The 24,151-nt window shown below is 48.0% G+C and overlaps 1 protein-coding gene and 1 long non-coding RNA gene across 5 annotated transcripts in view; one reads left to right on the top strand and one right to left on the bottom strand.

The window, feature by feature from the left end:
• Rftn1 (raftlin lipid raft linker 1) overlaps nt 1-24,151 on the top strand; it is a 197,240-nt gene that overhangs the window by 133,659 nt on the left and 39,430 nt on the right. For all 3 annotated transcript variants that reach the window (XM_030250135.1, XM_006525081.3, NM_181397.2), the window contains 3 exons: nt 1,212-1,602; nt 9,339-9,542; nt 19,783-19,898. In XM_030250135.1, coding sequence (XP_030105995.1) covers nt 1,212-1,602; nt 9,339-9,542; nt 19,783-19,898 — 711 coding nt within the window. The remainder of the gene's footprint in view (nt 1-1,211; nt 1,603-9,338; nt 9,543-19,782; nt 19,899-24,151) is intronic.
• Nucleotides 13,617-22,357, bottom strand: Gm52302. Of its 2 annotated transcripts, none has more exons than XR_003952350.1 (3): nt 22,278-22,357; nt 16,424-16,583; nt 13,617-14,528 (listed from the first exon to the last, which is right to left on the bottom strand). It is a non-coding gene; the product is annotated as a predicted gene, 52302 (long non-coding RNA). The 2 variants fall into 2 exon arrangements; XR_003952349.1 differs by lacking the exon at nt 13,617-14,528 and adding an exon at nt 14,601-14,654.

Below are 24,151 nucleotides of genomic sequence, written 5' to 3'. Positions count from 1 at the left end.
GTTTCATGGAGTGCTCATGTGTCACAAGATACCTTGTAGAAAGATGGTCACGTTCCTCTTCTGAGCTCAGGGAGTGAGAGGGTATAGCTTCCGGTTCCTTGCGTGAGATGATATGTACCATGGACTGGGGATCGAAGGGCTCAGTATTAGCTGTGGGTCAGGGTTGGGTGCTCCGAGGGTACCATGGCTTCCCTCAGGCCTAAGGGCAGGCAGCACGGGGAAGGATGCCCATCAGATTCCCCACCTAGGCCCTCTGCCTAAAGTGCTGCCTTCAAAAGGGGGCTCTTGGGATCATGTGCTGCCACCCAGCAGTGAGGGCTTGTGGGGCAGCTGTGCTGAGTTTGTACTCTAGCCTCCTGGGATGGTGGAGGAGAAAAATTAAACTGTCACCATGAGAACTTCCTTCTTCAAATTCTATTTGAGCTTATTCTGTCAGATCCTTTGTCCAGACTCATGAAAAATGAGATTAGAACATTGAGGGAGCTGCTCAACCAGTAAAGCGCGTTCCACAAACACAGGAGGACCTGAGTCAGGACCCCCAGAGCCCAAGTTAAAAACAGAACATATCAATGCATGCTGTAATCTACCGCTGGGCCCTGGAGCTGTGGCTCCCTAGAGCTCATTGGTCAGTCAGCCTAAACAAATAGATGAGTTTCATCGAGAGATTCTTTTTCAAAAATAAAGGTGGAAAGCGATCAAGGACAGATACTTCATATTGGCCTCTGGTGTCCATACTCAAGTGCATACATAGGCATTGTACACACTCACCAAAGAGGAAAAAAGGAAAAAAAAAAGACATTATGGCACCGAGGAAGCAGGCTCAGGGGGATCTGTAGTTCAAGGCAAGATGAGGCGTCACAGTGATATCTTGTCTCAAAAATTATATAAACAACAACAGTAAAGAGGCAGCTAAGTAGTAAAACTGCTGCTATTGCAGAGGCCTGAGTTCAGATCTCAGCATCTGTGTCAGGCAGCTCATAAATGGGTGTAGCATGGCATAGACACACACACACACACACACACACAAACACACACACACACACACACGAGAGAGAGACTCTTCAATAAATAACCAAATGCTTAAGTGTTTTCAACAGTGAGACCCACCCTTTAGGCCTCCGCAGCTTGTGCTGACACTGGGAATCCACAGTGGTCTCAGTGCCTAGCTGTGTCCCATTTACAAAATCCCCTTTGTCTCCTTTGTCTCCCAGGTGCAGGAGGCCGCCAGTCAGGGCTTGAAGTTTGTTAGCGTGGTGCCCCAGTACCAGCCCTCGGTGAGCTCAGCAGGCAGCCGGCGTCTCAAGCCTGTTGCCAACAGTGTTGAAGATGCCAGGGATGTGAAATGCACCTTAGGGGACCGTTCATCCTTGGAAAATGATACTCCGAAGGCTGCAGAGACGGATGCTGCCACTGCAGGAGTGAACCGAAGACCGGAGACCAAACCAGGATCCACAGGGGACGTGCCCAGTGCCCAGCAGCCTGGCATTCCCTCTCCCTCGGCAGAGAATGAGGCTGGCGAGTTTCCACTGCGGGGTTTGCAGCCAGCACTGGATAGATCAGAGGGCGACCCCTCAAATGGGCCTGAAGAGCTGCCCTCCAGGAGTAAGTGTTCAATGCCAGGAGTTCTGACCTGCTTAAAGAGAGGTTTTTTTAGTATTCCCCAGGGCCTCTTAGGGAAAAGGAAATGAAATTAGTATGAAGACACAGTAGACAAGAGAAAGTTTATCAAGTAGCTGTCTGGGCTACACAGCTGTTTACCAACTGCAGCTGTGGACCATGTTGAGTGAACAGAGCCCAGTGAAACTGACTTGCGAGGACTCCAAAAGTGGCTTCTAGACGAAATAGTCTCAGTCAGTGTTCCCGGATGGCCAGGACCTTCTCCACCCTCACACCCATACAGAGAATGTGAACCACTCTCCAGTGAGCTTGGGCGTTCTGCTTCTGAGTGTCTGCCTAAACAAGGGAGTGAGAAAGCAGGGAGGAGGGCGTACCACGCAAGAGAGTAATGGCTCTGCTTGCTCGGATGGAAGCATTCTGAATGCAAGAAGCACATACAGTTGACAGATGGGCACCATGGAGAAAATGCTTTGTCACCACTGTGGGTCTTCTCTGTCAGTGCTAATGACTTGATGATGTCATGTAGCAACCCACCCATAACAGACAGCAGTTATTATACTTCCCAGTTACCAGACTCTGCCATCCTTTAAAGGGGCCATCGCTCTATTCTCTACGCACTCTTATGAGTGAGCTCTCTTACCACTTCCGGGCTGGGAGCTGGCACCCCTGGCATAGGACGGCAGGTAGGGTTGACACCACCCATGCCTCCACTCTACTTGGCTTTTCCAGTGTAATAGAATGAAAAGATTTCCTGAAGCCTTCTGTAACTCTCATAGTCTCCTTTTCTCTACTTTTGCCTGGAAATCCCATCCATTGTGTGGGTCCTTATGTTAGCAGTGGGGCCCTCTCTGGCTTTAGGAAGGTGACCATAAGTTGCCTGACAATAGAATACCCACAGAGTTGCCTTAGTGTATTTGTTTAGACCTTTCTATACCATGTCCCCAGTCACCATTTCTACTCTGTATTAGCTAAAAACACTTGAAATTGACCTCTTGCAAGTGATTTGGCTGCTTGAGAATAGGGGCAGTGAGTTGATTTTATTTTGTTTATTTATTTTTTGCTAAGTCAGCACTTCTTGAGGAAAAAAAGATGGGATGGTCAGATCTGAGATCTAATGGCAGGGTTTCCCTGAAAGGACTGCCTCAATTCTGAAATACAGTAGAGCTATCATTTATTCAAGACCTTGATCTTTGGTTTAGAGATACTGGTAGGGTTTTTTTCACTTCGCTGAGGTAGACTACTGTCTCACCTTGATGGTGGCTTGGGTTTAGATCTGGTGTGAGGGTCTGACAAGCTCCATCGTGAGGCTGGGGGGCTGAGCATACTAAATTCTGAGAGGGAGGGCGACTGTAGAGCCATGTGGAAGATGAGGGTCCAGGTCAGGCATGAAACCCGGGAGGGAGGCATAGCAGCCATGGGAGACAGGCAGCACCATGGAGAGAAAACCCATGTCTGTGTGCACCTTCTAGCTAGGTGGTCGTCTTGTCCAGATACATGCCACTAACATCCCCATGGGAGCTCTTATTCAGGGCCCTGGCTGCACAGTGCTACCCCTCACAGAATCCTTTTAAGAAGAAATGAGACAGTTGATCCCAAGAGTCTATCAGGAGTGTGGAGACTGTGTTCCAGAACCCACCTTTCTCCTAGACCTTGAGAAGGTTCACTTTCTGGGTTTGACCTTTAACCCTTTCCTAGAACCCTTCCCAGATGTCCAGTGCCCTATTTCTGCTCTAGGGCTCCTTGACTCTCTCTCTCTCCATTGCCCAGGTTCTACTATGGCTGAAGATTGACACCAAACCCTCCTGTAATGCCCAGAGCACTTAGGCCTGCAGTCTCCATTTCCTGGGGTCCTTGTCCTTTTCTGCAAATTCAAATCCTTTGGTCACTGGTGGGTTAATGTGTCACGGAGGCCTCAGTCCAACAGTGCGTGGGAAGGGGGTTTCCAGCTGGAGACAGGCCAGGGGCTTGAGCCACACAGCCCATTTTAGTCCTCCCAAGTAGACAGCTCGTGCTCTCTCTCTCACTCTCTCTCTCTCCCTCTCTCCCTCTCTCCCTCTCTCCCTCTCTCTCTCTCTCTCTGTGCATATCAGCAGCCCCCACCCTGCCTTGCAAGCAATCACAGCACTCTCCTTCCATCTCCAGCCTTTTCAAATTAGTTGGTAGACACACGTTGCTAGTGGAGGGCCTTGGTCCAGTTTTCCCCAGGTGTTATCTCGATTACACTCACCACAACTATGACAGGAGATGCTACTGTGGCTCCCAGCTCACAGATAAGGACCGTTCCCTTCCTGAAGGCTGGACATTTAAGGACCCTGTCTCCACAGGTCAAAGCCCTTATCTGACCCCAGCTTCTCTCCTGAGCCTTTCCCTAGGGAGTTTAGCTTGTTTCCTTCTCTGGGGCGTCTGTTCACTGCCCTGCCCTGAAAAACACTCACAGGGCACCCAACCCCAGCCTCACCATCCCATACCCTGCTCAGCTGTCTGCTTGCCCCCTAAAGAGGTTGTAATGTTTAAGTCTCTTTCTGCAATCACAGCAAGACACTTTAAAAGGATTGCAGAAATTGCCTCCCTTGGGTAGGAAGCAGCTAGCAGTAGATCCAGTCAGGGACAGTTCACAGTGGTCTTAAAGGAGCTACAGGGAACATGGCTGGGCTGACCCATCCCTGCATTGTGGTGCTGATGTTAAAGGGAGAACAGGTGGGCTGACCCCATCCCTGCATCATGGTCCAGATGTTCAGAGAGAGAGCTGTTGGGCTGACCCCATTCCTGCACTGTGGTGCTAGTGTCAGCAGGGAGAGCAGGTGGACTGTCCCCATTCCTGCATGGCGGTCCAGGTATTATACCCTTCTGGATCTTCTTGTTCATTAATTGGGGACTTCTTGCCTGGGGACTTCCTGATGATATGAAGTCACTGTGAGATACACCCCAGTACCCCTTACAATACCTTTGATCAAGAAGCAAGAACCACTTGGGTGTGCTAGGCAGAGCAGGGGTGTTGTGCCAGGCAGTCAGATTTGAGGCCTGGGGTGGTTGTGCTGTGTATTTTTCTTCCCGGAGTTTATGGAGGTACTTAGACCTTGTCACTCTGCCTCCTCCACCTGAGCCACTTGGTGCGACGTCTCTAGGCTCCCACTGAGTCCATGAACAAATGTCCCCAACTATGGCTACCAGCATCTACTTTGTATTCTATTAAATTAACCTCTTACAAGAATGGGGCATGAGCCCAGAGTCTGAGAGGATTGAAAGATCCCAGGCTCTGCCACTCACTGTCAGGGATTCTGAGAGATACACCTGAACCTCCCGTGGAAGTTGAGAGCATCAGGTATCGTGGGAGGTCACACCTGGCTGAGGTACCTACATCTGGGTCTGCTGGGTTTGTCGTGAGCTGCCATGTCAGGTGGCCTCATGCTGGCTCAGAGATGTCCTGGGCTGGCACCATGCCTGTGACAAGTGAGAAGCCTTCCACAGGTTCAGGGATGTAGTGGACCTTCCCATCACTGCACCCGCAGCCCTGCCTTAATAGAAGACATTCATCTCAGTTCCCCCTGCCCATGTCTTGAGCAGCTTGCAGTCCCCACCCAGCTATGCCTGGCTCTCCAGGCTCAGCTGACTGCCCCAAGTCTGGCTTATGGTGCCCACAACTCAGACTCAGTTCTCGGTTCTGTTTCCTCTGAACCACAGCTCTCCTTGGACACTGAAATCCAGCCATCCCTGTGGCTCGTTCACAAGCTGCAGCTCTCTGATTCCATAAATGCAGACAAGCTTCTATCTACACTATAGCTCAGCTCAGGCCCACATGTGGCCTGAGAACAGCATACCTTTCCCTTGCCATGCTTGCCTGCATGGCATAGCCCGTCCCCAGCCCGGGTCTCCATGTTCTCCGTTTATCCTGCGCGTGTCAATCACAAACACATGAGACATTCACCGTGGTACAGGGACCTTGGAAGGCATAAGAGTTCCAAATGAAATGTGGCGAGGCCCCATGTCATGTCACAGGGCAGGACAAGAAGACAGTCTGGTACTCTTTGGCTGCTCTGCCAGCCTAGTCCTTCAGCCATTCTCACAAACAATGCCTTCCTTTGGGACTTTCCCACATCTGGAAATTGCTTCCAGCTGGGATCATAGTAGCTTATAGAACAACAGAGAACATTGAAACAAACCTGGGGCTCCTCGGAATCCTTGGTCCCTGCTCACACTCGAAATGTGTCGGAGTTTGGGGGACACGAGAGCATCGAAGCAAGTGGTTTTGGGGGTAGTTTCTCTTGGCTGGTGTCCCTGTGAGTGGATCTGACTAAAGGGTTGTGTGAGATCAGGCCTCTCCTGGTATCCCATCGCTGCTGATTCTTCTGTGGTTCTTCATCTGCCATTCTCCCTTCCTTCCTGAGAAATGTGCTTTTGTGTCAGGCTGCTGGGGAGGTTGGAGCCTGGAAAGCCTAGTTGCTGCCAGCCCTTCCTACCTTACCTAGCTGTCCTTCCCGCCCTCCTCCACCACAGCCTCTTCACTTCTCATTTCGGCCTTACTCATTCTCTGTTGCGTGACGCTTTCGGGAGACTGGTGCTTATTCTTACTGCACCCCGTGAGTGAAGATGGTCTTCTGTGTGTTCAAGTGCTACCAGCTGTGACCACGACCAAATTCCCACTTCCTTCTTCCAACGCAGCAGCTCTGAGCAATTGCTCCTGTTGCATTTGTGCCTAACTGTAACCGACTATAGGGCCATGTTCTGGACCAAACCTGTGGACAGCTCTGGCCAGGAGTGCTTCAGAAGTGACTTTCGGTCCAAGTGGATGGGTACCTCAGTTGTCTCGTCCTTAGTGGATGCAACTAAGGTGACATTGTCCCAGTGGACCTGTGTCCCTGATGAGGCACAGCTGCCCTGTGGTAACTGCTCACTAACATTGCATCTCCTCATTTCTATCCCTGCTCGCTCTGTCTTCCCAGCATCATCTCTTGTTCTGTAGACACTGCAGATTATTCTATGATAGCCATGATTTTGGTTTGAGTGGGTGAGTTTATTAAGTGTGCAGCAAGAATAAACAGCAAATAGATGATAGGTAAGTAAGTAGGTACAGAGACAGACAGACAGACAACAAAATGTCATTAATCCAGGTACTTAAAACATCAACAGAAATTGGTGGAGGAAGTTGAGGCAGGCAGGCAGAATTCCAGCTGAGCTTCCTGTCCACAGATTAGCTTCCCACGGCTGGACTGGCTCCTCATCCCTGCTGTGGGCACATTCCTATCACAGGATATGCAATAGTAACGTCTGTTGATAAAAGCTGGCATCTGCCTCTTCTCAAAGGACAATGTTTCCCTCTCCAGCCTTATGGCTGTTCTTTCCTCCATCACAGAGTTGGGAGGAAAGCCCCTTCCCAGACAACTCTTCCTGGTGGACGCTTGAGACAAGCACGCTTGGATTTGAAATGGGGGCAGGCAGACTCAGCTTCTCAGTGAGCTCAAATAGCATGACCGCTAACCCATACGATGTGTATTACAGCAGTGTCAGCTGCTTGCATGGGAAAGCTTGGAGGGTCTACTTTGAAGGATCCTAAGACACACCAGATCAGACTCTTGGCTGCTTGTACTGAACTTGAGGCACCCAGGACCAGAAGATGATGCTGCATCACCCAGCCATTCCCTCCCTAGCCTCATTCCCTGGCTTGGGTCCTCACTTCACACATTTTCCTCTGGCACCCCATTCTCATCGTCTGGTGACTGCATCTGCACGCACCAGGGCCGGATTTCTTGTTTGAAATCTTTTCTGGGGTCGATACAGCATCTTGGGTCAGGCAGGTGGACTGGAAGGGAAGTTGGGCTAGGGCTAAGGACCGAACTGCATGGGCTGTATACAATTCAGGTGGCTGGTTCTGTAGGATGGAATAGCTTGATGAAACTCCCTGTCAGTTCAGCGGTTAGTGACAGCAGGTCTCACAACTCAGGGACCTCACTGATGCTTGATCAGATGGGGCTGGGAGGTTTCCTTTGTGCTAGAATGAAGCTCCTACGTGAGAAGCTTTTCAGGGCTCTGAGAATGAACCCGATTGTTACGTAACTTAAGGTCCCAGTACAGCAAGCAGGGATGGTTTGTTCTGTGCTCCAGAAACAAACTCTCCTTTAAAATCCTTTTATTTTAATAAAGGAAACTGGGCCAGGTTTAAAAAAAAAAAATCAGTGTATGTGGAGTTGGCTCCCTAGATAAGAGTGCTTCCTGTACAAACACGAGGGCTTGAGCGTTGAATCCTCAGGACCCAGGTAAAAAAGCGAGGTATGGCTACACATGCCTGTAAACCAGTTATCGAGGGATGCAGACAGGAGAAGTTGAGAGTTCGCTAGTCATCCCGTCTAGCCTGAGTGGCAAGCTTAGTGAGAGGCTGAATCTCAAGGCAAGAGGCAAAAAGCGACAAATGAGACATGTAAGGTCTCACACACACACACACACACACACACACACACACACCAGCTAGTACTTATACAACATCCAAATGGCCCAATCCTGAAATTTGGGAGCCTCCATCCCAGAGTTTAAGTGCAGGCGTCATCCCATGTCCAAAACACACGTATGATTTGTGCTTCTCCCTAATGCCAGCCATTGTGTATGACCTTTAAGTCATTGTGTATGACCTTTTCTGTTTGAGAGATGGTGGGGATTTCCTTATCACTTCGAACGATGTTTTGGCAACCAGTGCGTATTCCTAACCAGCCTGTGCAAGCAACATTTTCCAAGCTGGGCCAGCTCTTTTGGCTTGACTAAATGAATGGTGAAAAAATAGACTCTCTCCAGTGTATACTGAAATTCCAGGTATTTGCTGCTGGCCGCGGTTCCCGCTAGCTGTGGCTGGCAGCATAAACAGCAGGTGCAGTCAGCGGCGGGCTGCTGCAGATTATTGATTTCTGGGCTATAAATGAAAGAGTGGAGAGCTCCCAGCTTCACACCCAGGGCCCGCCTGGCTGATTGAGCTGACCTGCTCCTCCAAGCAGGAACCCCCATTTACAGGAACATATTTATTTTTACATATCAATGTACTTGATGTACTTGATTGAGTATTATGGGTTTGGCCCCAGGAAACTCTCCTGCAGTTTATAAATAGCAAGTTCAGGGATGTAAAAAGGTTCCTGGAATTAGGGAAGTGTTTTTTTTTTCTTTTTATGAATCTCCACCACCACCACCCCCTTTATGACTAACTTCTACATCTTATTTCACAAACACTTATTTCTTACTTATTTCTAGAAATACACTTCTTCCAGATGCTTAACAATGTAAATTAATTCTGAGTTATCAATTATATTTCAGATTCAAAACCTAGTTCCAGCTAGGGATGTAGACTATTTGCCTAGCATGTGTGAATTAGGTTCCGTTTCCAGAACCATGCCGGCTGAGTATGGTAACATATCCCCGTAATTCAGAGGCAGGAGGACCCTGAGTTCAGGATCACCCTTGACTGTATAGCAAGTTTGAGTCCAGCCTGGAGGGTGTGAGACCTTGTCTCAAAACAAAAAGCCAACAGCCTCTATCCAAAGCACAAGCTCCAAGGCCCTACTCCCCAAAAGCAGCCTGCCTCAGTTACTGCTGAAAACGGAGTTTTATTATCTGGCAAGAGAACGGCCTCAGGGATTCACAGCTGATACCATTCCCGGGCTCCAGGGAGAACGCGCTGAACCCAGTTTAGCAAATTGGTTCTGTGGGCTAACCTCTCTCTTTATCCTTTCTATGAATCCCAACAGAGATGGAGATCTTCGCCTTTTTCAACAGACCGAAGAGCCAGCAGAAATGTCGGCAGTACTACCCTGTCACCATCCCCCTCCAGGTCTCCAAGAACGGCCAGACAGTGAGCAGTCTAGACGCCAGCTGGCTGGAACACATGAGTGACCATTTCCGGAAAGGCGGTGTGCTGGTGAACGCCGTCTTCCAGCTTGGCATGGCCAATGGTACGGAATGCTTTGCCACTTTTCTTGTTGCTTTGATCTTGGTTCTTCTTTCCAGCCTCCTCCACCAGAAAGCCACATAATCAATAGACACACAGCATTTGATTTCTAATTAGCATAGCTTGGGCAGATCTCACAAAGGCTAGACCCTCTGCAGTGACCCGGTGTCTTCTTGAATGAAGATGGTGGGTTTGGAGGCTTTTAAGAAGGCGACTCTCTGGGACTGTTAATTCCTCCCTCCGCGCTACCCCCCACCCCGGGTGCCCTTTAGATGCCACTCCAGAGTGCAAATTGTTTGTACACATTATTGCAGTCTGAAGTAGCAACAGCAGCACCTTGGAACTGAAGGCTGGAAATAATGGCAGCACCTGGCTGTAGTGCGCTGCTGCTGGGACGCATGTTCCTGTGCGCTGCCTTAGAAGTGGGCTCATCTCTAGGGCCTTGCTTCATGAAATAGCACTATACTATCGATGTCAGCTTTTGAGGCAGAAGGAAAGTCTGTCCACAGTGGGGAACGTTCTTGAGCCAAGAAAGGGTTTGGGGGCAACATGGCCGCCTTTGAAGACAAAGAAGCAGTTTGAGATGTGGGGCTGCCGTACCAGCTTGGGCAGGGGTGTAAGTCAGCCAGAAGCCTTAGGAAGTGAGGTGTGACACAAGCCTGTGGATCCCAGCAGAGCCCGACAACCGTTGACGACAGGGTTGGTGATATGCAGCTTCTCCTACGGGAGTGGGGCTGGGAGTAGAGTTTGGATGCTGTATTCTCTGTGAAGGGCCAGGTCAGCCTTCTTAGAGTAGAGATCCTGTTGTTGTGAATGTGAAGGCTTTGGATGATGCGTAGCCTGGGATGATGACAAAGCAGATGGGTCTCAAGGCAGGCAGCAAGGTCCTTGCTTGTTCCTGTTTGACTAACAGTGATATAGTCAATGGGCCATTATAGCAGCAGGCATGATGAACAGGTGAATAACATTGAACATCTGAGATACCAAGAAAAGCATCTAGGGCATTGCTGTCCAGTAGGATGCTCTGTGATAGTAGAATGTTCTGGATTGTGCTATCCCATGGCCACCGGCCATCTTGGACACCTTTGACTTAGAAACTAAATTTTACAGTTTAGTTCACATTTGTTCATTTAAATATGGATAGCTCTGTGAGTCTAGTGGATTTGAGAGTGCAGCTCTAGAGGACACAGTTAGTTAGTCTGGCCTGGCGTTAACTTTTAAGGGGGTGGGCTTTTTATTAGAGATGAAGAAGTGCACACGGAGTACAGCACACAGGAAGACCCTCCTGGCAGGGCAGAGGGAACACTCTGGGCCCCCAAATCTTGTCTTTCTTTGAGAGCTGGGGGTTTGATGGTCTTTGAGATGTCCTCATCCCCTTAAGTCAAGATTGGTGAGCTTGACAAAAGACAGGGAAGCTGATAGGCCGACAACATTGAGGTAGGCGTGGCCTGCTGGGGCCTTGACCTTGTCAAACTGGTCAGGAGTCAGGAAAGTGGCTGATAGGCCTTTGTGTCAGGTCAGGAGTTCAAGGAAGAGGGAAATCTGCCATCTTTATTATCTATTTAGGCCCAGTCCCTATCTGTCTATCGGGGATCTGTCCAACTCCAAGGCCCTCAGGCACGCAGCACAGAAGAGAAACGTGAGGACAATGGCTCTTTACCTGCTGCCACCTCTCCCTGCAGCCTACATACAGCAGTGCCTTGAAGCCCTCAAAGCAACCCTGTGAGCTGGGGACTCCGTGTCTGTGGGATAGCTATGGAAACAGGTCCTCCCAGCTAGGAGGCGTCAAGAAAGTTGGAAGGAATTAAAAAAAAAAAAAAAAAAAAAGGGAATGGAATAGAAGAGAGGTGGGAAGGGATAGGTATCTTGGTAGGAAATTGTCCTCTCAGATGGATTTTGGGTGACCCTTGGGAATGGGGAGGGGAAGGCACCAAAGTCACCAGAGAGAGCATCAGGGATGACCCTTGCAGTGCAGGCGAAGGGCCACTGGGTGATCTCCAGCCAGTGAGTCTGTTTCTAGGAGGGTGAGAAGGGGCAGCCTTGTGCCGAGCTGGTTTTGCAGGGAGAGTTAAGTATGTTCCAGAAGCCAAGGGCAAGGTCAACAGGTGACTGGACGCTTACATCTGAGACACTCTAGATACCTCATCTCTTGTGGGAAGAGCCTGACTCTGGGCCTGCCAAATCCCTGCCACTGTCAGTGCGCCCCGAACCTGTGTAGTCACTACTCTCTCCCCTTCCTGCCTTGGAGCTCACTTCAAGGCTCCGTGTTCAGGGCTGGCCCCCACTTATCTTACTTGTCTGTGGTAATTTCCTCCTGTAACCCCCTGGCACTCTCTCTGCTGGAAGAGCCATTTTCCTACCTTGATGCTGGAAGGGAACATAGTTGAATGTCCACTGAAGGATTTCCTATAGTGACTCACTCAGCAGTGCCTCTTGGTGGGTTTTTGGCCTGTTTTTCTAGCCACTGTTTCCTATAAATTCGAAGGTAGTTCTGCAGGCTATCCAAATGAAGACTTGACTAGACTATATTCTAGATGACATATTCTGTTCATTTGTCCGTTACATTGCACAGGACTTTTGCGTTGTTGTTGTTGTTGTTTGTTTGTTTGTTTGAGACAGAGTTTCGCTTTGTAACACTGACTGTCCTAGAACTCACTCTATAGACCAAACTGGCCTCAAACTCATAACTCTGCCTGCCTCTGCCTCCCAAGTGCTGGGATTAAAAGCATGAGCCACCACTGCCCAATGCTATGGGTCATCTTAACTGGATGTATCTCTATTCCTGACAACCCTTCTTTAAGCAATTTATTTTATGTGTATGAATGTTTGGCTGCATGTTTGTATGTATACCATATCTATATCTGGTGCTTATGGAAGCTAGAAGAGGGCACAGTTTTACCTGGAACTGGAGTTACAGATGGTTATGAGCTACCATGTGGGAGCTTCCAAGTTCAGCTCCTTTGTAAGACTACCCAGTGCTCCTAAGAGCTCACCCATCTTTCTGGCCCCTATTTCTGCTCTTCTGAAGAAATAAATCATCCCGAGACCCCTTGATGCACCCTAGTCTGTGGTAGCCAGGGTCTCTCATTCAGCTAGTGTGCTGGATGTTGTCGGTCCGTGATGCTGGATGCCTTGCAGTGCCTGACCTGGGGCTGTGGTCCTAGAAGATTGCTGAAGAGCTGCTGCTTCTCAGTCTCTGGAGTCCTGAAGAAGTTGAGTTAAACGCAGGCTGCAGCAGTAGATGGATGAACTTGCCCGTGAGGGTAGAGCTAGCAGGCAGAAGGCAAATGAGATGCCACCAGAAGGGATAGCCCGGATTTAGGGTCCCTCTACCTGATTCTAATAATCAACTTAAGAAAATGCCTCATTGGGTATGCCCAGCAGCAGGGTTTTAGCCAATCCCACCTGTTAAGTTGTTGATCACTGCAGAGGTCATGACCTAGGAAAACCGATGATCTCATGCAGCTCGGAAGGTCTGGGGACAAGGTGGCCACTAACTGGCATGCCACTGCGTCCAGCTAGGCCCCACCTATTCTAGTTCCCCACCTGCTCCCCCACATGAGTTGATCAGTGCACCGATCAATTGATGAAGTCTCAGCTTCATGGGACCCAGTTGCTTAACTAAAGCCCCACCAGCTGTCAATCAGACTTTCAACATATGAGGCTTCCAGGGACATTTCATATCCAGACTGTAATATATGGATTTCAAATAACATGTCTTTGTGTCCTAAATAGTCCATACAGATATCGTATAAACACTTACACAGGGCTGGCACCCCTTGTTTTTTAGTATTGTAATCTTGAACCTGGAACTTCAAAGCAGAGGGAACATGGTACAGTGTTCATAGTCGTAACCCAGGATCTTGTGAGCCTAATCCATTGCCTGATCCTGTTTCCTCAGTTGCCATTTGGCTCCCAGGAGTGGCTCAGTAAACACTTCCTTATGCTGTAAACACTTCCTTATGCTGGAATTGAACTACATTTCATATGTAGTTGGCCTTGCCAGTATACATAAAACATGTACAAATCATTTAATTTTAAAAACAAGGTTTATTTTAAGTTATTCCTGTGTGTGTGTGTGTTGTGTGCATGTCAAGTTAATTGAGATGGGGATACCTACCCACTGGGAATGGCACCATTCACTGGGTTGAGATCCTTCCTAGACTGTCTAGAACAGAGAGAAAATGAGCTGAGCGTTGACTGAGGACACAATCAATGTGAGCATCTGCCTCAAGCCCTACTGTGATGACTTCCTCCCGTGATAGACTGTAACCTTGAACCTTAAGGCAAGCAAGCCCTCTCCTTGACGGTGCTTTGGTTGGGGTATCTCATCACAACGAGGCAGTGATTAAGACACATCCTTACCTGGTCTGTTAGGCATTGAACTTGCAGGCTAGTCCCTGTGGACAGAGGGGAGTGAACCTTCACTGGCCCTCTGGATAAGAATGCAGGAAGGTAGAGGATGGGGTGGGGGAGGTAAGAGACGGCAGCAGTGGTGATCTGATGGTGATTCAACAGTGTTTATATTCGAAGGAGATCGCATGACATCCTAACCACTGGTGCAGCTATAGTTAACTGAGACAGAGAGTGGGGCCATGCCTGGAATCATCAGAAATCAACATAGAGTGGAAAATAGGGGCCCTCTGAATGTGGAAAGTTGAGTCCTACCTTAGATTGTTCAAAGATCAAATAACTCTAGTTTATAAACCTGCAAAGATTAGACTAGCTGAATTGACCAGCTGTCCTGGTGTGCATGTCCCAGATACTTTACAGCCCGAAACCAAAGTCTGATCTTGGAACTGCACCACATGCCTACAGAAGAGAATTGTACATAGGATTTACCTCTAGAGATGGTGTGGCAGATCTTTTCCCATGTCCTTCTTGCAAATCACAAGATCGGAATGGTACGGTGGCCTTTTGCCAAAAGGTCGGCATCAAATATTTATGCAGTGCCCCGGCACATAGCTTTTGTGCACCGTAGGAAAGCATCCTAGTAAAAGACACAGTGAGGATAGAATGTGTTCCATAGCATAGAGGATGCTAACCTTTTTACATCAGGAGGCTTCACTCTGAAGTGGTCCTGCGTACACCCGTGTTGACGGACATCGCAGGGAGGCTGAGATAGAGAGGAGACAAGTCCATCAAAACAATGGCTCCTTAAAAGCCCAGCCATCAGTCCTCCAGACTTCATTGACATTTGTTTTCTGCCGTTACAGATGACCAAGTTTTGACAGCTATTCTGAACTTGCTTTGTTGTAGACAAGTAGGTGATTCAGCCTTCTACCCTCAGGAGAACAAGGTAGAGCAGCAGGCATGGGGGAAGGGAAGGAGGCAGACAGTGGCTGGGCAGTGGGGTGGGGGATGGGACACAAAGGTGGGGGAGCATCTGGAGGAGCCTATTCATTCCTTCCACCTTGGGGTCTCAACTCTGCTGTACTGTTGACAGTCTGAAGACCATCATATGACTTTCTGTGAATTGGACATTTTAGTACTTAAGAGTCCAGGATGCACATTTAAAGGGCTGGGAGCCTCCATTGAGAAGTTGTAGCCATAGGCTTTGGAAAACAGATGGCTGCCATCCCTCAGTATCTATGGGGTTTGGTTCAGGGAACTTCTTAAATGCTCAGATCCGCAGATGCGCATGTGTACTGACGACATATAGCCCCCCTGTGTACTTTAAATCACCCCAGGATGACTTATAATATTTAATACCATGTAAATGCAGAGTAAGTGGTTTGCTATGCCATATTGCTTAGGGAATAATGGCAGAGAAAGGGGTGGTTTTGTTCAACACAGATTTTCTGTCTACTCTTGGTTAATTCCACAGAGACAGACCCTGCAGAGGCAAAGAGCCTCTTCTGACATTGTATAGAAGTCTAGAGCAACTGTTGTGTACTGTGCTGCACAATCCTGAAGGAACTACTGTGTCTCTACCAGCATTGAACACCCATACATCAGGAATGAGGAAGCTCATCTTAAGGAGCTTGGGTGCTGCTTCTGTGGCAGGGACTCTCCCCTGGAGTGAGGCTGAGAACCTTGGGCCATGCTTATCCTGGGGCCCCAGGGTACCTATAAAGTTGTTCAGCTGCAGAATGCTTCTCCCTGGTTATCTGTGTTAAGTGTCCTTAGGAGGCCAGCATGCTAACACTCAGGGACAACTCTGGAAGTGTGTCCCTTGCTGAGGAGGGTTCGTGGTAGACTCCAGACTGGGGAATAAGTAGGTGTTGGCTCACTCAGGGGGGACTTAATGAAAGGAGTGTGGACAAAGCTCCAGGTGCTCCCATAATCATCACTCAGTTGGGCTGTTCAAGCATCTTTATCATTCAAGACAAGATCCAACCCCAAGCTGAGCAAGCACACTGGTCTCATTCACTTTGTCTAGGGTGAACATTGCTTATCAGTCAGCAATGGCCACAGTAATGCCGTGTAACTAACCATTCCCGAGTTCATTGGCTCCACTGGGGCAGATCTGTCTCATGTCTCTTTTGTCTTCCTGGAAACAACTGGCTACCTGAGGCATGTCCTTTCAAAGTGGTAACAGTGACATAGGTGGTCAAACTCAACCACACACATGGTCTCCGGCTCTGCCTCTCACCTACTGTTATCTCTTTACCTGAGCCAGTTGGAGACATCTCCTGACAGTTCTTTTCCCACCAGTCACCTGAGCCCCAAATTTCTTCTTAGGATTCTGCATGTCATCTGTAATTGAATGCCCCCCCCCCAGCTCTGAATTTGCACACAGGCTGCCCCCCCCCTTTCTGCCGGGAACTCACAAGCCCTATAAATTCGTATGACTTGCTTGTTTAGTGCATCTATTTACCTCTTAGTGTCTTTTCCCGTTGTAATAAAGTACCAGACAAAGCCTCCTAAGGTTTATTGGCTCACCATGCCAGATCACAGTCCATCCTAGCCGGGGAGTCAAGATGGCAGGAACTCAGAGCAGGTAGTCAGATTACACACGTCCCCAGCGAAGAGCCGAGAACAGAGTCAGTGCACGCCTGTGCCCATTTCCAGATCGCTGCAGTCTTATACACTTGGGGATGCCCTGTGAAGGAAAGAATGCCACGCACAGTATGCACCTGTTCTCTTCTCAAAGTAATTTCAAGCTAATACTACCCCAGCCCCCACAGGCCAACCTGGCCTAGACAGTCCCTGATTGACACTTTCCGACAGTGTCCAGTGTACAGAGCTAGCCACCATAATGTGTCTACTCAGACCAGGGAGCCCTCGTTTATACACCCCTTTGATAAACAGCCACCTCCATGGCCTACGCCTTCGCTCCCTCATCCCGTTTACATTTCTGCTTGTCCGTTCTGTTGCTGACCCCTCTCTCCTAGTGAAAGAGTCTGGTAAGCTCGACGGTTGCACAGACTGTGTTTTGCTCACCAGCTCTCCAGAGCACGGCTGGCCTATAATGGCCAGATTCAATAGATGTCAGAATGAAGGAGGGGGTGGGGCAGGTTCGGTGGGGTGAGCACCGTGTTTCCACGAGCTTTTTGGAGGTCCAGTCTGTCATTTCTAGGAGTCACTCAGGAAGGTTAATTTTATTGTGTTGTACCTCCATTTTTTTCTAAAACTCTGAGCATAGTTCTACCTTCAAGAGACACATAGAAGACGACAAAGAACTTATTTTTTTTTCCTGTAATACCTGGTTACCTATGTTGCCCCCTTTATTAATCTTGCAAGAAGACTGAAAATAAAATTTTAATTATACTTAACTCCGCCGCTCATGACCACTTTTGATTTTGTTTCTCCAAGTTTATAAATCTAAATGTTTTTCATTAAAAAAAAAAAAAAGCAAAATACAACTTGGGAATGGAGGGAGGGCTCAGCAGTTAGGAGCTTAGACCCTAAATCTTCTGTAGTCACTCACACACATACACATACACGTAGACACACAAATAATTTTTTAAATTCACAGTTGGCCCAAATGACACTTTTGTGTCTGTATTTTTCCCCCCATAATATTGTTTCTTAAGTATTCTCTGATTAAATTCCCAGGGTATTTTTTCTTAGGATAATACAGAATTTGATCATTAAATATTTTCTATGACGACTAGATTATGTAGTGGCGTGTGTGTGTGTGTGTGTGTGTGTGTGTGTGTGTGTGTGTGAGTGTGTGTGTGTGTGTGTGAGAGAGAGAGAGAGAGAGAGAGAGAGAGAGAGAGAGAGTAAGTAGAGGCCTGTCTGTGTATGGGAGTAGTATGTACAGGTGACTGACTTCAGGTGTCTGCCTCCACCACTCTGCCATGTTTTTGAACCAGTCTCTGGCAGAGCCTGACCTGCCTTTCTGGCTAGGCTGGCTGCCCAGCAAGACCCACTGGTACTTTTCAATGACTGTTTGAGAAGAATATCTTGTAATAAGATAAATCACAATCATGATCATTTTCTTTGTTACAGAAAGGGAAGGGAGACAAAGCAGAAGGCCTTTGACTCTCTCTGACATTCATGGAAGTGCCAGTGTTTGCTCCAAGTCTCAAAGGAAAGGACTCAAAACTGTCAACACACAGCAATGTAGAGCTTTATGTTCTCCACAAATAAAATAAAAAAGCCAGCAAGAAGAGAAAGTTATTTGCAACAACAAAAATAAGTAAAGGGCCGCGCTGACTATTTACCTATAGTTTTTTCTCAATGCCTAAAACCTCTAAAAGCCCAATAGAAATGAACAAAGACCCCAAACTGGATGGTAATTCTCCATGGCTCTTAAATGTTGAAAAAAAATCAGTTTCTTTTGTTTATCAAATTGGCAAATTTTGAAAAGAAAATGCTTGGTGCCTGCAGTGGTAGGAGTGCAGAGGAACTCTTGACAGTGTTGAAAGGAATGTTATCTGCACAGCTCTCGTTCGAGAGCCATTTAACCAAGTCTGAAGAGCCTACCCCTGAAAGCCCATCTTCCGTACACCCTCCCAGCTTGGTTCTTTAGTCTCGCATTTACAATGTTCAGAGTCCATCAAGAAGACTTATCTGTAAGCATTATTTATAAAAACACTTTTACAAAACATACTAAACTGGGGTGTGGGATAAAGTTTGGTGGGCAGAGCTTTTGCTTGGCACACATGGGGACCTGAGTTCAGAACCCCAAAATGTCCATAGAAGCAGGGTAGCCTATGCGTGTAAGCCCACAGGGTAGGTGGCTTCAGTCATAAGTCGGCACATAGTTCTCCCTGTTTCTTGAGGCTAGAAGCCCACACCCCAGGTGCTGGCACGTTCTCAACCTCTCTTCCTGCCTGGCTCTCCCTGTGTGCGTATCTGGAGTAAGAGGAGCAAGCAGAGCTCCCTGGAGCTTCCCCTTCTTCCAGAGACCAAGCCTGGGCTCAGGGCTTCAGTTCAGAGACTGAGCAAGGTTTGCACAACAGATTGTAGGGCAAAAAGCATCATCCACCCAGATCCTAGTTTCACGGGTGAGACGACCATCTCTAAAAGGGACCCTTGCCTGGAGTCAGGCCACCGGCATTTAAATTACTCTTCTTTCTCTTGGTCTCATCTAAATGAATCAAGGACAGACTGCACCATGTTAAAAGGCGGCAGAAGGCACATGTCTGGTGTGGCAGAGGCTCTGCCCTATGCTCTTTTAGACCCCATCAGTAAGACACTCTCACATAACACTGTAACACACAGAACACATAATAACTAGGCTTGTCAAGCGGCAGCGTACACAGGACCCACTCTCTTGTCTGGCAGTGCCCCAGGAACATTATCAGCGGTGAATCATTTGGGAAGCCCTCTCCTGGCTCTGGACAAGGCTGCAAGAAGCAGCCCTGGTACAGCAACCACACCACACACCCCAGAATCAAAGCACAAGTGACAAGCTCAGATATGCTGGTGTCTTCCATCTGTCCTGCCTTTTAAAAATGCTCTTTTACCTAAATACAGTTCTCCTCTAATATCTGTGTAAGCGGCTGTGTTTTGCCCTGGATGAGTCCTTCCCAGTGCATCCTGACACTGGAGCACGAACAGGAAGGTAGGCACGTGAATCTGATGGTGATTGCCAACGATGAAATTTGGGCACATAAAATCAAGGATATTATTCAAAAGTGTGAGGTAAATTAGTCTCATTCATTCTGATGGGGCTAGACTCTGCGGCTGTGTATGCCGTCTTTAATTAACGCTCGGAAAAGATGTTCTGATTGGGATTATTAATGAATGGCGGTGAAGATTTTTACCGTTCGTAAGACTTCTACCACAGACAGCTTACATCCCCCACCACCCAACCGTTTTTGTTGTTGTTGTTTTTCTTTCCACAGATTCCTTCTATGGCCTGACAGATGGAGTATTCATCTTTGAAGCTGTTTCCACAGAAGATAACAGAACCACACAGGGCTATGACGCTATTGTTGTGGAACAATGGACAGTCCTAGAAGTAAGTGCGGAGCTGCCCTGTCGCTGCTTTTGTCTGGGGAGAGATTGTTTCAGGCTTGCTCCAGCTGACTGCAAGGCTGGTGTCCAGCTATGCCTTTCTTCTGAAAGGGAGTTCACCTGGGTAAACTCTGGGTGGGGGGACCCTCTTAATTCTTCTATACTCTGCCTCCAGGATGGGGAGGGAGGACTCCACTTTTCTCTTTCTACATGAAAAGCATGTATTTTTGCATATGTCAGACCATTGGGTGGAAAGAAAGAGTCACCTACTGTTAATTTGCATATCACTGTAAACACAGATGGAATAAAGAGGCCTGTCCCTAACGCTGTCATAGTAAGAGCTAGGTTGGGCTTTCGGAGGTAGCATCTCTGGCCATCAACTGCAAGCCATCCTTGGAAGAAAAGAACAGGAGCCCCGAGTCCTCTGTGAGCGAATGAGGTGAATACCTTTTTCACAGTCAGGCTTTGTGCCACATACCGCAGGCTATATTTGAAGAGTGATGACCATGAGCGAGCCACTGGCTCTGGGTAGGGCAATCCAAGTCCCGTATCTTTGGAATAGTCTTCTCTCTAAGATCTCTTTGATTTTCTCCAACCATGAAGTATGAATGTTTAAAGCCCGTCTCAGCCATCACTAGACCAGTGTCCCTTGAGAGTGACCATGTGTCTAAGGCTTATGCAGAGTTTCTCAAGCACAGATATTTGGACCCCACCCTAGAAGTTTTCTTTCATCTGAAAACACTCTAACACCATGCCACAGATGGGCTGTTGACCTTCCAGGAGACTGGAAGGTTCAAGGTCAGGGTTCCATTCCTGCGGCTTCTTTTCAGGGCTCTCCTCTGGCTTGTAGACAGCTACTCACTCTGAGTCTGCTTATGAGCAAGAGCCAATGAGCTCTCTGGTGTCTCATAGGACATTAATCCTAATGGATCAGGGAGCCGCTCTTGTGACCGTACTTAACCATAATTGCCTTTTAGAGGCCTCAACTCTGCACTGAGAGTAAATTTAGGTAGGGCACAGAATACTGTCTCTAACAGTATCTCTGAGGTCAGGCCTAAGAATTTGCATGTCTACTACCTTGTTAGGCGAATTGCCTCTGCTGGTTGAAAGATGAAACTCTGAGGATTCCTGCCCTTTGAGCTTGTTACCAGCACAGTGAACATCCCGCCAGGGACAATATAGCAGAAGGCTTGGCCTTCTGAAGAGGCTCCATCAGACACCCACTCTGCATCATAGTCAGTACTTCTCTGGGACACGTGGGTGAGCTTGAACCCATTTGTGCTGCCCTGAGTCTAGCTATATCTTCCCTTACCACTATTTGGCCTATAGAAAGCTTTTTCCTCCTTAAGCCTGGACCTGAAAGGTGATGAAATTGGATTTCAGAGGGACACAGAGGCAGATAATCCTTTTGGGTAAGAAATTTATTAGTTAGTAACACTGTAGACGTACATGCTATAGGTGGGTAGCTTGTCAGGGGTTCAGGCCCATGTGATAGAGCTGGGTCCTTTCTGACAGATTAGAGAAGGGGAAGATCTTATGCTATAAAGTCATAATATGTAATTGTAGTCAGGCTGCCTCTAATCCTGGCAGGAGAAGGGGGGGGGGGGGAATTGCATTACCAGGAAGAGGGGAGGGCATCTTGCTGGTGAATGGTTGCCTTCAGATATCTCGGAAACAGGGGCCTGTAAACTTCCTTGGGAAAATGTGGGTTAGGGTGCCATCTGTCCTAGAATTCTGTCATCTGAGATCTGTGCGGGGCTACAGAGTCACACATAGGCTCTCTGCTGGAGCTCTCCAATGCCCTTCATTACAGCCGTGAGGGAGGCTGCTGCAGGTGGCTGTAGCCCCATCAGCCTGCCGGCTCCAAACACAACAGTTCTTCTTTGCTTCCGGTTGACCCTGTTTTATGACAAGCACTGTCTTCCCAGGCTAGCCCCTAACCTCCTGGGCTCTGGATAGTATCAAAGTTGGGGGTTGCAACCCATGCCCCAAGTCAGGTTTAGCCATCCGTGCTCAATAAGCCAATTAGAAGAGTCAGATCAATTACAAGGGTCAGATTGATAGTATAATCCAGAGAAAACAAACAAACAAAACCAGGAAATTTATTCAATGTGGCCATATTGAAAAGAAGATGAAGAGGTAAGGGCTGTGTTGGTCAGATTGTTGTCAACTTGACATCTGAGCAAAGGGAGCCTCGTCTGAGAAAATGCCCCTGTCAGATTGGACTGAAGGCAAGCCTGCGGGGCCCTTTCTTGATTGGTGATAGATGTGGAAGGGTCGAGCCTGCTGTGGGTGGTGTCATGGTTGGGTAGGTTGGTCCTGAGATATGTAAGAAACTAGCCAAGCAAGCCAAGGGGAGCAAGCCAGTTACCAGCACACCTACCTCCGTGGCCTCTTCTTCATTTTGTGCTTTCTGGTTCCTGCCTCGGGTTCCTGCCCCAACTTGACTTCCTCAATGAGAGACTGTGAACTGTGAAGTCAAACAAACCCTTTACTGCACAAGTTGCTTTTGTTAGTGACCTTCCTATCACTCACTCGATTGGAAGCAAACTAAGACACCATCTGTTCAGTCATGGTCAAGGTGTGACCCCCACCCACCTTGCCTGTCACAGTCTGGTCTTCAGTCTTGTCCTGTAAAGTGGTAAGGTAGATTTGTGTAAAGTCTCTATTGGGGAGAAAAGTTCCTTTGTGGCTGGGTCCTTTTCCTTCCCAGCATGAAATTCCTGGGGGAATTCCTATTTCTTTGGGGTCCATTGTTTCTGATGGAGAGCCACAAATGTTTCTTTAGAATATCCTCATTTCTGCCAGGCCTGTTACATGGCTCTGAGATGTTATTGTCAGCTTTTTTCTCATTCTTACTGGTGAGATCTGATCTACCCCTTTATTCCCGGCCCTGCCCTCAGCCCTGTTCCAGCTCTGTCACTATGTTTTGTTTTCCTTTTACACACACACACACACACACACACACACACACACATACACACACACACACACACACACTTTCACCAGGGAGCCTGGCTGACTGCTCTCAGCTCTGAGACAATGTAACCTGTTACGAGCAGGAAGCTAACCAGGAACCTGTGCAGGCAGGCGAGGTCCCCCAGTTCCCAGCTCAACTGCTCAGCGTCGAGAGGGAAGCCACTCCCTTCCCTTTTGACTTTTCAGTAAAAGTGGATGCTGGCAATGATGAGACGCTAAAGAAACTCTAGTCTGGTGTCCTGACCTGGATCTATAATCTCAGCTCTTGGGAGGAAGGCTGGAGGATTGCTTAGACTACAATGCCAGTCTGGGTTAAATAGTAAGACTCTATCTTAATCCCCACCCACAAGGAGAAAGTACAGTGAGAACCCATGACGAACAGCCCCGGCCCACAGAGCTACTATTAAACAGTAGCCCATCAGTTGCTTGCTGTCACTCATGACATGAGTCTCCACCTACTTCCTTGGTCTTAGCCTAAAAGGAATTTTGGCTAGGGAGTGTGTGGGGACAACTACGGGAATTGCCAGGGGTGATGGTGCCAGGTTCTGTACTAAAACCAGGTCTCAAAGGAAGAAAAAGAAAATAGTTTTGTCACCTTTGGCTGTGAAGCCATGGCTGGAAGGAAGATGAGAGTCCCTGTAGGACATTTGTAGGGGGAATTTCCAACCTAGAGTCTGAATAGAAAGGGTAATTGGTCAAGAAAGCAAATGCAGAGCAAGACAGAGGGAGAAAGAAAGAGATGGATGGACTAAGGGCCTCTTAGGGTCTGTGTGTATGGATGTGGTGGCACAGAAGAAGTTAGACACCATTGCCAACACACAAACCACAGCTCTCATCTTAAAGGGAGTAAGAGAGAATTTGTTCTAGAGTAGTTTTGAGATAACATGGCTTGGGAAACACAGATTTAAGTTACCTCAAGTTCCATATCCCAACGTGGAAGCAGTTTCGTGAAGTTTTATTGTTTTACAGGACAAAGAAAGTCATTGAGACAAGTTTAAAATATATTGATGGGTACACCAGAGAGGTCACAGCAAGACAGGAAGCTCCTCTCTAAGCTAAGATGCTATGAGATAGTAATGCTAACCTTGGCAACTTTAGGGTTGGTGGAAGCAAGGGACCCCGCTAAATTAATAGAATTTAAAAGGGTTTTATCTATTAATCTCAGGATGTTAGTTCTAACAAAACAGGGCGGGAAGCTGGCCAAAGATAAGGGGATTAGCCCCTGGACTGACAACATTCCAGGCTCTCCACAATAACTCAGTTCTAATCAGTCAGCCA

The sequence above is a fragment of the Mus musculus genome, chromosome 17, assembly GCF_000001635.26.
Source record: "Mus musculus strain C57BL/6J chromosome 17, GRCm38.p6 C57BL/6J".
NCBI lineage: Eukaryota > Metazoa > Chordata > Mammalia > Rodentia > Muridae > Mus > Mus musculus.
Note: the sequence above shows the minus strand (reverse complement) of the source record. Positions and strands in the feature narration are given on the sequence as shown.